The sequence below is a fragment of the Malus domestica genome, chromosome 05, assembly GCF_042453785.1.
Source record: "Malus domestica chromosome 05, GDT2T_hap1".
In the NCBI taxonomy this organism is placed as follows: Eukaryota; Viridiplantae; Streptophyta; class Magnoliopsida; order Rosales; family Rosaceae; genus Malus; species Malus domestica.
The window spans coordinates 35,201,150-35,215,429 of record NC_091665.1 but is presented as its reverse complement, the minus strand read 5'-3'; the positions used below and the strand labels follow the sequence as shown (position 1 = coordinate 35,215,429).

The window sequence follows — 14,280 nt, the reverse complement described above, 5'->3', positions numbered from 1 at the left end:
GAGACACGATGATTTTTAGAAAGAATGCAATTTTCACAATGGAAATTAGAAACCTTGACTTTAGAAAATAAAGAAGGGAATAGATATTGCAGGTACTGAAAGGAAGGGTGTCCCAATCTTTTGTGCCATAACCAAATTTTTTCAGAAGCTTCAAATTGTTTGGCCTCCACTTGACAACTGTAACTTGTCTTCTCACAATCTGGTGGTAAGTCCAAGTAGTATAAACCTCCCCTCTCTCTACCATGACCAATCAATGCTTTCGTTCGAATATCCTGAAACCAACAATGGGTAGGAGAAAAGATGGCAAGACAGTTTAGTTGATTTGTAAGTTTACCAATGGAAAGCAAATTGTGAGAAAGATTAGGAACATGTAAAACAGATGAGAGAGATAAGCCTGGTGTTAATGAGATGGAGCCTGCTCCAAGCATTGGAGTAGAAATACCATTAGCAACTTTAACGGTATTTAAAGGTGGAGTAGTGTGAGAAACAAACCATGTAGAGTTATTGGTCATGTGGTCAGAAGCCCCTGAATCAATGATCCAAGGTTTATTGGGAGGAACAATTGTAGTGTTCAAGGCAAAACCAAAGTTACCTGCATCGACTAAGGAAGTAGAAGCAGTAGTAGGAGAAACTAAGTGAGCAGATTGATCCACCCGAGGTATGGAAGGCGTTGGTGTCAGGTGTGCTTGTGATCCACCAATGCCTTTCTTTTTATTTTCTTTCTTTTGAACCCACCAATCAGGATATCCATGCAGCTTGAAGCAAGTGTCTCTAGTATGTTTATCCTTGTCACAATAAGTACACTTCCTTGTATCAGTAGTTTTGGATCCACCTAATCGAGAATTGGAGACTCCACGGGGAAATTGAGACGGAGCAGCTACCATGGCGGATCCTTCCACTTGTGGGCCAACCAACATAATGGTTTGCCTACTTGCTTCAGCATTCACAAGAGCATAAGCAGCACGAACAGAAGGTAGAGTTGTTTGAGTCAAAACTTAACTGTGAACATGATCTAAATGAGGATCAAGACCAGCCAGAAAATCATACAATCTTTCTTTCGAAATTTCTGTCTCTCGGGTAGCAATATCATCAGCGCACTTCAATTTTCCAGGACGCAAGAAATCAATTTCTTGCCATGTTTGCTGAAGTTTACCATAATATGCAGATAAAGGTTCTCCATTCTGGTGAGTCACCAGTGCTTGACGGCGAAGTTCGTATAACTTTGATGCATCTTTTTCAATTGAGTAAGTTTGGGTAACAGCATCCCAAACATCTTTTGCAGTAGAGAGTCGGAGAAAAATGGCCCGTACATCTCCGGTCATGGAGTTGAGTAACCAAGATTGAACCATGGCATTCTCTTCCTCCCATATAACATACAATGCATCAGCTTCTGCTGGTGCCATTTTTGTTCCACTGACATAAGACCATTTACCTCTGCCAGTGATGTAGATGCAGACACTTTGGGACCATGAGGAATAGTTGGACCCATCCAACTTGTCTGGGGTGATATGTAGAGACATATCACTTTGAGTAACAGTAGCTGAAACAGTGGTCTTGGAGTCACCCATTATTACTGCCTCAAAGGTTATGGGTAAATTTGTTGGGTGATTCCAACGGGTATGGCTTATAAGGTATTGGGTAGTATATTTTTTTTTTTTGTGGAAAGATTTCTGGGTTTTGCAGAGATACTGCAAATGGGAAAAATATGGGAAAAGATGAAGCGGAATATGTATGGTTAACAAGCTGGATATGGGTAATAATGTTGGCAGATATGGCCAAATGAAAAAAGAGTAAGATTGGATTGGTATGAAAGTAGAAGACCTGCGGAATAGCAGGTCTTATTGGGTAGATGGCAGTAGTGCCAGTAAGTGAATCAGAATAGAAACTCTTTTTGGATCAGAATTGCTCTGATACCATGCCAAAATAGAGTTAATTCCTTGATATATTAGATGATTATTTCTCATTACAAGATGAACATATATATAGGGAAAGAAAGAAGACATAAGACCTAACTTTGCCTAACTTGCCTAACTTGCCTAACTTACCTAACTTGCCTAATTTACATAAAGAAAGTTGACTAGCCTAACTTCACTAGCCATCCAATACTCATGGCTGCTTTTAGTTGACAGGTATATATGCACAGAAGAGCTCAACATGAGGGTGCTATTGGTTTAGCTTGCCTAGATGTGTTGCATGTGCGGGGTTGTTCAAAAAAATAGGTTTTAAAGGATCCTTTGCAGATGCAGGATCTTCTGCTAAGTTAGGGAATTCCTATTATTAAATGATAACATTGCAATCCGAGTGTAATTCGTTTAGTTTAGTATTTTGTTTTTTGTGAAATGCTATTTACAATGTAATAATGTTTCTTTGAATTCAGTTGTTAAGGTTTCTTATTATATTTTCCCCCTTTTAGACATTTGCAGATTTGTCCGGAGTGTGTGAGTTGTTGCTTCAGCCAAAAACAGGTGCTCTCTCCATTTTTCATATCTTCCATACTCAAACCCTAGCCGCTCCCAGTAGTTTAATCCTAAGACGTAGATCATGAGACATCAAAATTTCGATTGATTTAGCTTTTGTCCTATGCCTTTTTTTGTAGGCACAATAGGGATTGTAGACTACAAAAACTTATAAGATATGAAGTATGCGGTAAGTCCTTTTACTTTCTCACTCCAGAGTCCAGACATTCATATTTTCTGTAACCTTCTACGGAGCATGGGTACTAGGTTGTTGAATATTGCTTTTTCAATATGTCGATGTGTCTAAAGCGTCTATAAGAATCTCAAACTTCATAAATAATTTCCATGCAGATCAAAAAGCTTGATGGCTCTGAGTTCCGAAATGCTTTTGACCGCCAATCTGTTCGGGTATGAATCTTACAAGTTGAAAATTTACTTTCTTTCCTCCCATATTTTTGTTTATCTTTTGCTCTGTTGGGTTTTTTTTCCAATAACTCAAAGGGCCGAAAGGTATTCCCTTTTCATATTCTTCTCTCCCGGTTTCTTTAGGGTTAATTTTAATTTTCTTATGCTATTTGCAGTGGTGCTGTTTAGGGTTTAGCTATTTTATTTCACAGATTCCTTTCAGACACAGTAAATTGTTACATTTTAAATTTGTATTTCATAGCGTGGTTGCTTGATTCTAATGTCGATTTGTTACAACAGAAGTGAACCTTTTTCTTTCAATAATTTAATCTGATGTAACTCTGTTTTTGTTCTCTCATGTCTAGGTTGGTCGAGGACATGGGGAGAAGAGCACTTTGGAAATGGGTATGAAGGGAAATAAACTTTCTGAACTGCATTGGCATCTATTGTTCTGGTTTTTCTTTGACAAGTTAACTTGCTCTCTCTTTGCAGTAAGGTGCACAAATATGGGAAAACCACGACAAGGGAAAGCTGGGATATTGTTGTGGATGAGGAGACCTATTACGAGTGAGTCTGGACTTGGTTCTGGTTCTGTCTGCATATATGTTGAAGCAGTCAAAAGGATTTCAAGGGAACCAAATATAAATAATTTAGATTACATCTTCTGGTTATTGCTCTTGCTGTAAAAGTAATTTTGATCTTTCACTTTTTGATGAAGGGCTGAGCCGCATTACGGGTGAGCAGATAAACCTTGCTTCATTCATATATATCCTTCTAAAAAAAAGAGGTGAATTGCCCTTATCTCAACACTGCTTCTATAAATTGCCCTTTGTACCAGTTTTTTGAAGATGACCCAGCGGCCCACTACTAATTACCATCAATAATGACCTTAACTTAAGCACGTGTGCAATTCAATAGGTATGGTTTTATACAAAATTAAGTCCTCAAGGCAATTAGTAGTCAAACTTTCTATATAAGAGGATTTAAACTTCAACAAGTTTCCGATGTGGCCATGTGGGACATGCTTCAACACACTTAATTGGTATAAAAGGAAAATACACTTTTTTGTGTGTTTTGAACAAAGGGCTGGTTTCTCCATAATCTAGACATCTTGGAGTCCAAGTACGAATCGTGCCGTCAGCTGCTTTGAAGTGGAAAAGCAGATGAACATGAACTGAGGATGAAGTCAAGTTTTGTTGTTATTATTAGGTTCTGTTTTGTCAAATGCTGTTTGTTATGGGATTCCTATATTTATTAACAGGGAAAAGCAGATGAACATGCACTGAGGAGCAAGAAAATGGACCCGGATGAAGTCACCAGCAGAAGGATTCGTAGGAGAATAGACAGCAGGGATGTCAATAGGGGAAGATATAACTGCGCGCGTAATGAGATAACTCAGGTCGGACATGCACACGTACGCACCTAGGGTGTGGCAAGGGCTAGGGGCATTTACAGCATTGTGCACAGCCTAATGCCTACTCGTCTCAAATTTGAAGAGGAGCTCATTAAGAACGTTTCTGGTGAAGCAAAGAAGGCGCAAAGGAAAAGGTTCAGGCTATGGTGTTTAGAAAAGCTTGAGGCATTGAGGAACCTCATTTGAACTAGAGCAATGGTTTTCTGAGTTGCATGTTTTTCCGTTTCCTGGTGTCGTCGTTTTGGTCTTAGTTTTTTAAGGAAGTTTGGGTTGTTGGACTGAAATAATGTTTTTCGGAGTTGCATGCTTTTTGGTTTCGTAGTGTTAAAATTTGGACTTGAATTTGATACTATGATTCTATGAACGTGCGTTCAATCTTGACTGACCTCCACATGACTTGGAGCTTACCCTACCTTTACCTCATCTCCACCTTCTCTGTAGTATCGGTCAAATATGGATCGAGCTGAGGTGGGCTTTACACACACCTGGGTCCAGATTCATCATCTAATGAGCCCATGGGTCCATTTGGTCGCGGTGGGCAATATCCAAGCGCCTCGTCTGTCAGGTCCATCTTAGGCTAATGAAATGGTTGGCCTGACCTGGGATCCAACCTGGTACAAAATGGCTGACTCGACCTGATGAGATGGGCCACACCTCAACGGGCTTCAAATGGTCGTCGAACCACACCTTAAACCCGAAATCAGATTCTCTCTGAATCTCGCAATCCAAAATCGACAAACCGAGATATCCAAACCGTTTAAGAGAGGGGAGAGAGAGAGATTCGAACCCCTTGTGTGATGTGGGTCAATAAGATAGGCTAATGAAGGCCGTATGATTTAAAATGAGTGGTTCGGGTCTCTGCGTCCGTTTGCGCCAGACTGTGACAACTCGGCCTGGGGTGTTTTACCCCAACGACGTAATCATACATTAAAAACTTCAGTTAGTATTTTGTTTTTTGTGAATACAGAAATGGAGACTGTAACACCTCACCCCCATTTTATTTAAAAATGGTTTTTAATTCTTAATTGGTGTGCCCAAGGGGCCCACCTTCTGTTTTTGTGTCCCCCATTCCCGTCACTCTTCCTTCTCTCTCTGTCCCTCCCCCGTGAACTCCCTTCTTTCTTCTTCTTCTTTTCTGTTTTCTTTTCTTCCTTCTTCTGTATGTCTCTCGGCTCTCTCTCTTCCCCTGGACTCACTAGGACCGAGTCACCATCGAAGAGAGGCTCGCAACGAACCCTGGACCCTGCCCTGCGAGTTCGACGACACGGAGTAAGCTCCGGCGAGCACCGCCCCTTTCGAGGCCATTTCCGGCCAAACCACGACGAGTTGGCCGGCGTGCAAGGTATCAATCTCTTCGTCTCGTCGAGTAGTATAACTTTCCTTTTTGTTTCACTCAATTTCGTTGAGTATTGGAAAAGTTATACTCATTTGAATCTTACCCAGTTTCCGGCGAGTCCGACGGCTTTCAAGGCGTTTTCCGGCCAAACCACGGCGAATTAGACATCGTGTGAGGTATCATTCTCTTCGTCTCTTCAAGGGCTATAACTTTCGTTTTTGTCTCGCTTGATTTCGTTGAGTATTGTTAAAGTTATGGCCGTTTAAAGTGGGATGGTTTTCCGGCCGAATTTCCGGCCTTCTCTCCCATTGGATCCGGCGATCCACCAAAACCCAAGGCTTTGGGCCTTCCCTGCCTAGCCCAGCCTGTTTTTATTCTATTTAATTATTTATTTTCAGCAGCCCAAAGGGCCTTGGGCCGGTTTTGAGTGAAAGGGCTTAAAGCCCGGTCCTTGTGTGAGGCCTTAAGGCCTTTGTGGTTTGTGTGTGTGTGTGTGTTTAAGTGCATGCGTACGTGTGTGTATATGCATGCTTGCATGCATGTGCATGCCGTGCGTGTGTGTGTTTGTGTGGTGCGTGTGTGTGTTTGGGCTTAGGCCCAAACCACCCATTTTCACCCTAAACCCTTTATAACCCAAATCCTTTAAAACCCTAAACCCATTCAATTCCAAATTCCCTATTTTATTTAATTCAAACCCTTCTTAGGGTAATTCGACGTTCTGGATCCGTTTCCAATGTCCGTTTTCTCAAATTCAATTTCTATTATATAGTTTTATTTATTGTACCATTTATGTGCTTAGGGGCAATTATTGTGACGTTTCCGTCTTCGCTAGTGGCGCAGCATTTGGCAACTAAGTACTGTGAGTGGACCCCTTCTAAAATGCATGTTTTATAGTAGAAATGCATACATGAAAAGCATGATTTGATGATTACGTTTTATGAAACGTTTTGTGACATAACATGCTTACTGAGGCTAGTTTGAATTATTACTATTTTTCCTATAACCCGTGTTCTTATAGAATATCTGATGGATGACGATATGATATTTAGAACATGTTTCAAACACCTCTTTATAGTATAGATGATGGATGACTTTATACTATGAAGTTGTTTTTCAATATATATATGTTCAATGGTTTTGTATTTACCTAGTGGTCCTTTCCGCTACGGGACGTAGGGATAGATTCTGGTCCGTCCCGGGCGACGGTTTGGTGTTGGCATAGGGCCTGAAGTGTGTTTCCTCTGGCTATTTAGCACAGGGACGGGGAGCCGGCATGGGGCCTGAAGTGTATTTTCCTCTGACTGTCTGCTCAGAGACGGGGAGCCGGCATGGGGCCTGGGGGTTATCGGACAATTCACTAGTGATTATTATGTATGAGTTATGATTTGAGACATTGCACGGCATGCTAGGTTTCGGAAAACCTATGTTTATCATTATATATGTGTTTTCATAAAACTTGGGGGTTAGTACGTTGATAACTGTTTTGTTATATATATATCAAATTGGTCCACTCATGTTTGTTTTGCGCCCCCTTCAGGGCATAGAATCGAGGCATACAATCCCGACGTCAAGGCACTTCCACATCGGCATCTTTGAGTCTTCTTGGTGTAGGACCCATTCTGTTATTCATTCAATTTTTATATATTATTTCTTTTAGTATTCTAGTTAGTTGTATGCTCTGAACACGTTCCTTAAAGGCATATTCTTTATTCTTTTATATTTATAAGTCTTATCTATCCCTTGTTGTCAGCATTTGCACTCAATAAATGGCTTTCGTCACCCTTCGGGTGTCGGCCAGCACGTGACCATCCCTTTGTCCCTAGGACATCGGGATCGGGGCGTGTCAGAGACATAGTCGTCTTTGTTTTTGTGATGATGTAAGTCTCTTAATACTTGACATAAAGGCCTAGTCGTCTTTGTTTGGTTCTGGAGGTCTGTTTTCAAATTTTCTTTGTGGGTCCCATTGTTGAATTTTGATTGTTGGACTTGAATGGCCGACACATGCCACGTGAGTCATGCTCGTATTTACTTGTCCTTTTGGTTTGGAACATTCATATATATTATATATTATATTTTGGAACCTAGAATCCCCAGTGTAGTGATAAATATTATTAATTATTTAAGTTACAAGTCCTTTGCTGATTTGGAACACTTATAAGTGCTCAAGTAAGTAGAATCATAAAACGGACGAGGGATGAGAGTAGGATGAAAAGAGATTTGAGAGAGACAAGTTAGCGGGCCATTAATAATTACATCAATATTGATCCAACTTGCAACATTACACAGAGTTGGGAGAGACAATAAGTTCTATCACCAAAAATATCGTGTCATTATATATAGAACTATTCATTATATTATTTTTTTCAAAGTGAAATTCTTGTGATATGTGTAGGTTCGGAGAATTTATTCTGTAGGCCCGGAGATATTGTTGTGTGTGACGTAGCGAGGTCTGAGGTCATGTCGTGGCAGATAGGTAAGACTGACTTCAAAAAATGGTGTAGACGCCTTTAATTCCAGGCAAAAACTTAGAAAATGACTGGCACATTGGCACATGGTGCACACACATTTACTTGAAGATATAACAAGGACCAATGCTTTACTAAGAAATATAGCTAATCAATCAAGCCAAGTTGAAAAATGGGTGCTTTTGCAATGGCAGTGGCTCTTTCTGTGGAGATGCTTTTGTTCTCCTCTTTGTTTTTGCTACCAATTTCTGTGATTTCCCAAAATAATGGAAGAGTAGCAGTTGGGAGTTCTCTAACTGCAACTACAGGCGACTCCTCATCATGGCTTTCTCCATCCGGTGATTTCGCGTTTGGATTTTCGCCCCTCGGAAACAATGATCGTTTCTTGCTTTCGATATGGTATGCGAAAATCCCAGACAAAACCGTAGTTTGGTATGCATATGACGGTAACAACCCCATGGTTGCACCTGGGGGATCAGTTCTGAACTTGACTGCCAACAGTGGACTAGTTCTTAACAATCCTCAGGGTGGAGAGATATGGAAATCCGAAATAACCTTGGGGACTGTTGCGAACGGGGTCATGAATGACACCGGAAACTTTGTCCTTCAACACCAAAACTCGGGGAGCTTGTGGGAGACCTTCAGCAGTCCTACAGACACCGTTTTGCCTGGACAGACAATTGAGAGAAACGGGACGCTTTCGTGTAGACAATCGGAGACTAACTACACAAAAGGGCGGTTCCAGCTGAGCTTGCAAGGTGATGGAAACCTCGTGCTCATTTCCGTCACAACAGATAATGCCAACATCCCTTACTTCTCCACGAAGACCACCTCAGGGAACGTGCCAGGTAGTCAAGGCAAACGATTGGTGTTCAGCAGCTCAGGGGACATGTTTGTTCTAAGAGAAAATGATGGAAGAGTTCCTCTTAAGGGGACAGAGGGAGTGTCGGTGAGGGACAACTACATAAGGGCAACTCTTGATTTTGATGGGATTTTCGCTTTATATTCTCACCCGAAAAACTTCACGGGAAATGCAAGTTGGATTAGTCCTCTGGTGTATATGCCGGATGATATTTGCCTACGACTGGGCGTTGGTGTTTGCGGTTACAACAGTACCTGTATGCTCAAACCAGATAAAAGGCCAACCTGCGAATGCCCAAAAGGGTTTTCTTTTCTTGATCCGAAGGATATATACCGAGGCTGCAAACCCGATTTGAGCCGGAAATCTGTGACACGCGTGGAATCAGTATTATTAGGTACCTCTATCTTTGTTATTGTTGTCTTAAGTTCTGCTCTCTGTCTCGAATTTTTCTTCGTTTTCCGGAAGAAACCTGCAAGACCTAGTTCATCCAAAAATTGAAGACAATTAATGCGTACATGTGCGTGTGTGTTACACTTATTGCATATGTTGCTAGCTAATTGTTTATGATGCAGCAGATAAATGGGTTTGGATTGGCATTTCTATAGCTGCTGCTCTAGTGCTTTGCACCGCGTACTATCTACTCCGACGAAGAAGATCAGCCCTTGCATCAGCTGGTATATTTCTTTAAATCATGTGCACCAGTAAGACAGGATTATTAATCACATCTTTGACAATTGTTGTCTCCATTGAAACTTTAATTTCTTATAATTGATCTGTATAGGTGAGAACTGGCCAGAGATTGAGAACGAAATGCTTATCTTCATGAAATCTAAGCGACATCATGATTTTAGCGTTTTTAGCTATTCATCCATCGTGGCTGCCACAAGAAACTTCGCTGAAGAAAACAAGCTAGGACAAGGAGGGTTTGGACCGGTTTATAAGGTAACATTTTGAAAAAAAAATATTTCTGCTTCTAATTCAAAAGCTGTAAGAAAAAAAATGGAATTAGCTTCATTTGCCTAAAGATGACAGCAAAAACATGATATGGATTATCAATTCAGGGGAAATTGGCGACGGGACAAGAAATAGCTGTGAAGAGGCTTTCGAAATGTTCAGGGCAAGGAACATCAGAATTCAAGAATGAACTGATACTTATATATGAACTCAAACATACAAACCTGGTTCACCTTTTCGGATTTTGCATTCATGGTGAAGAAATGATGTTGATATATGAGTATCTGCAGAACAAAAGTTTGGACCACTTTTTATTTGGTGAGGAACCAAGATACTTGATTTCATTTGTTAAATTTACTATCTGATTTTTATTTTACTGTCAAAGTTCATAGAGTACTACTATTAATTAATATTAGTCCTACTTAACTCTACATATTGGACAGATCCAATCAGAGGTCTACTACTAGATTGGAAGAAGCGTTTTAGCATTCTCGAAGGAATTGCTCAAGGGTTGCTTTATCTGCACAAATACTCAAGAAAGAAAGTAATTCATAGAGATGTAAAAGCTAGTAACATACTACTTGATGAAAACATGAACCCAAAAATTTCAGATTTTGGTATGGCAAGGATTTTCACCCAAAATGAATTGGAAGCAAACACTAGAAAGGTTGTGGGGACACTGTAAGTATTTCTGCATCACATTGACGTGGTCCTCCCCTTTTGACTGCTAAACACGCATTTTTCCAGATAAGTATACTGACTAATTTTCTTTTTCATTTCGTGCAGTGGTTACATGCCTCCAGAGTCCGTGGGGGGAATTATTTCTGTAAAGTCTGATGTCTACAGTTTCGGGGTATTGATGCTTGAAATCATAAGTGGAAGGAAAAACAACAGCTTTTACAATGACGATCGCGCACTCAATTTAGTAGGATATGTATGACAAACAAATCTCTCTCTTAAAATTTATAATCATATTTTTCTTCTTTAGAATGAAATGCAATCCTTGTTCTTCAGGCATGGGAGTTATGGAAAAAAGGTGCAGGGCTAGAATTAACGGATCCAACATTAGGAAATTCGTTTATTAAAGAGCAACTGTTAAGATGCATCCATGTCGGTCTGCTTTGCGTAGAAGAAAATGCAGCAGATCGCCCTACCATGTCAGATGTCATATCTATGTTGACAAATGAAAGCTTTCGATTAGCATCACCAACAAAGCCAGCATTTTTTGTTGGAAGGAGGACGGTGGAGGCTGGTATAAGTGGGAATCAGCAACTTGAAACTGTTGCTTCAGCAAACTACATGTCCAGTTCAGATTTTGAAGCGCGTTAATTAAAGGTAAAAATCATATTTGTAGTGCCTCAACTAAGTGTTTTGCATCTGCTTAATTGAAAAGACTGTACTTTACTCGACTAATTAGCATCAGTCAAACCACTTTCGCAAATTGGTATGTGTCCTGGGAAGAAGTCAATAAATTAACGGCGACGCTGTTTTTGTAAATGTAGGAGGTTATGCATCAACTGGAGTTGGCTGATGGCTTTTGGCACCTTTCAAGATACTTGAGAAGTTTTAGAGTTTAATTTACAGAGGGTGCTTGCTTCTGTAGTCCCTATATAAAATAAAATTAAAATAAAACTAGATGCTCATTTATTACCTTTGAATTAAGGATATGTGATGATGATGATCCATGAAGTACTGTGATATATAAAATAGTATGTCTTTCATTCAATTGAAAATTTTCGTATTGTTTGATGGAACGAGAAGGCTTTTGATAAGCATATGTTAGAAACACTCAAAACGTTTATGAGTTAAACAATTATCCATGGAACGTATATTATATATAGCCCAACATACGGTCTCTAAAGTTTTAAGTAATACATCCTTGCATCACTGTTTAACTCATAAAACCTCACCTCTCCATCCAAGTCTCTCGCCCCTCCCCATCCCATACTCAATCTTGAAACTTCTCCATCCAAAACTAGTGTATATTAATTGCATTACCATAGTCGAAGTTGTCCCTAGCTATGAAAAAAAATTACCATGTAAATTAGGATTTGTTTTTATTTTATGTTTTATGTAAAATTGGGGAGTAAAATTACTTGAGCTACAACCACTTTGCGAGTTATACATCAACCGTTCGATTTCTCTAATATTATAAAGAATATATCTTAAACGCTTATCATTTGTTAAAAATACTGAATTCCTAGAATTTTGTTTGAGTCATAGTTTCCAAGAATTTGTTCGAGTGAATCTTCCTAGTATAGAAACTAGATTGTTTTTACCTTTCCTCTTGAAATGATGTCGTATCACATGACCTTATTGGTTTTTTATATATATTTTTTAGGGTGTGTTTGATCCAGGAAGTCTGTCATCAAACCAAACTCAATATTCGATCAAAAATCTAGGATGCTTCCGCTGCAATTTCACTCTCCATATTCCAAAAAAGTCTTCTTTTTCATGTTATACAAAAAAAAAAGTCTTGCATATGACAGATGCGTGATATGTTGTAAGAAAAATAAAATTGGATGATGTGATTTACGTGGGAAAGAGGTTGTGAATCTAGTCACCGTTGTCAGCATACAAATGGGTGATCAAGTCTTCCGGTAAATTTTGGGGTGTGCTATCCACACACCCCTTTTTACTTCTCACACATCCCTTGTTAATTTCTGTCCGTTGATCTTCTTCAACTCATCCGATTTGACGGTCGAAAATCAAAAATGTGTGAGAGAAGTAAAAAGGGGTGTGTGGATATCACACCCCTAAATTTTTAGTAAAACTTGTAATTATTTTTTTTTGGTCAAAAAATAGATTTTATTAGATTATAAGTTAGATTAACTACCGACGAGGTTCGAACTCACACCGTCATGCAAAAGCTTAACACCTTTCCACCATTGTAATAAATGGTCACTTGTGTAAAACTTGTAATTATTACTTTATTCCCTTTTTTTTTAATTTATAAATGCCTTGTACAAAGATTGTAACGGTTTAACTAAGACGCGTTGCTTGATTAAATTCTTAATCATGTTCTGGTGATGGATTTCATGTCTTTCTTCCTCATCATATGGAGAAATTAAACTTCATGTTATGGTCATTAATTAATCATGGCAATAATCAACTTAATCATTTTTGCATGCTGACTGTGGACCTGTCACAATGCTGCAAGTGCAAGGGACACACTGAAACCAGCAGGAGACACTCTCAACTCCTCAAGTTCTTTGGTCTCTGCATCGGAGAAGTTCAGTTTCAGTTCCTGTGTACACGACGACAGTTCCAAAAGCACCAGCTACGTATCTATCCAGAGCAACAAGGCCGATGGCAACATTGCTTGGATTTGCAACCGTAAAGCCCCTATTTTGTACGCACTCTTGCCTTGGACAGGAATAAAACCTTGAAAATTATGCGGGGGGGATCCTAATCCAATTGCGTTTTTCTCAGCTCCACAAACTACTAGGTCTACCAACATAAGTACAGTATTGCTACTGTTGTGGCTATCCTTTTGGATTCGGGAAATTTTGTACAAGAAGAAGTGAACGTAAAGCTTTGATTACCAGTTGACACCTTTTTACCGGGCATGAAATTGGGTGTCAACCGTACAAACGGCCATGTTTCGTCGATTTCATCATGGGAAACTAAAGCCAACCGTGCGCCGGGGCCTTTCACGCTTGATTGGGACCCTCACCAATTGAAGATTAAGAAAGGAGAGGTGATTTTTTTGGACTAGTGGTGTATCCACAAGTAGTACTAATACATTTGGGTATATTTTGCCCAAGGAGTCCAAGCTGAGGTATAATTTTAGCATTGTTTCAAATGAGAATGAAGACTCCTTGACTTGCACTGCTCTAGATCTCGATCAAGATTCAGAATGGGTGCTGAACAGCCTGGGGAGACTTGGCAACCGAGACTTTGAAATTGCACATGCTAAGATTTCTATAGCGGAGCCATGAATTATTTGGTGGCATGCTAAGCTAAAATTATTAGTACAAAATCAAATGGTTAAAATTTTTTGTTGCTTGCATAAAGTTACACAATAATAAGCCTAAAAGCAACAATTTGAAGTAAGAAATTTAACTCTAAATGAATCAAGTTTCAACTAGATTTAACAAAGAAAACCTTTAAAGTTGCAACTTACAATATAAATAAACATACATCGTCAATCCTGTCATAACAACATAACAAATAAAAAGAAAAATACCTATTCAAGTTGTGCCCTTCAATCCTTAATGGAATTGAAATCCTTTGTTATTTCATCTGAATCAATCTTTTCGGCAAGCTCTTTTTAAAATGTAGACAACCATTGAATCTGCTAGAAATTCACTCTCTATCTTTGACATGCCCCAACCCCGATATCCCAACATACCAGGGTAGGCACGTGCTAGCCCACGCCCAAGGGT

General features: G+C 39.5%; 1 protein-coding gene across 5 annotated transcripts; it reads left to right on the top strand.

Moving 5' to 3' along the window:
* The first annotated feature begins 5,375 nt into the window (after positions 1 to 5,375).
* Positions 5,376 to 11,646, top strand: LOC103453262 (receptor-like serine/threonine-protein kinase SD1-7). 5 transcript variants are annotated; one of them, XM_070822635.1, is made up of 13 exons: positions 5,376 to 5,617; positions 5,719 to 5,787; positions 6,411 to 6,470; positions 7,149 to 7,218; positions 8,004 to 8,084; positions 8,271 to 9,332; positions 9,511 to 9,612; positions 9,720 to 9,880; positions 10,000 to 10,210; positions 10,336 to 10,573; positions 10,679 to 10,826; positions 10,907 to 11,227; positions 11,395 to 11,646. In XM_070822635.1, exons 5-12 carry the CDS (start codon positions 8,069 to 8,071, stop codon positions 11,219 to 11,221), a joined length of 2,253 nt encoding a protein of 750 aa, XP_070678736.1. In that variant the 5' UTR covers positions 5,376 to 5,617; positions 5,719 to 5,787; positions 6,411 to 6,470; positions 7,149 to 7,218; positions 8,004 to 8,068; the 3' UTR covers positions 11,222 to 11,227; positions 11,395 to 11,646. The 5 variants fall into 5 exon arrangements, with proteins under 5 accessions (XP_070678736.1, XP_070678737.1, XP_070678738.1 ...); XM_070822637.1 differs by having other exon boundaries at positions 5,377 to 5,617; positions 9,514 to 9,612; XM_070822636.1 differs by lacking the exon at positions 7,149 to 7,218.
* Positions 11,647 to 14,280: the final 2,634 nt, after the last annotated feature.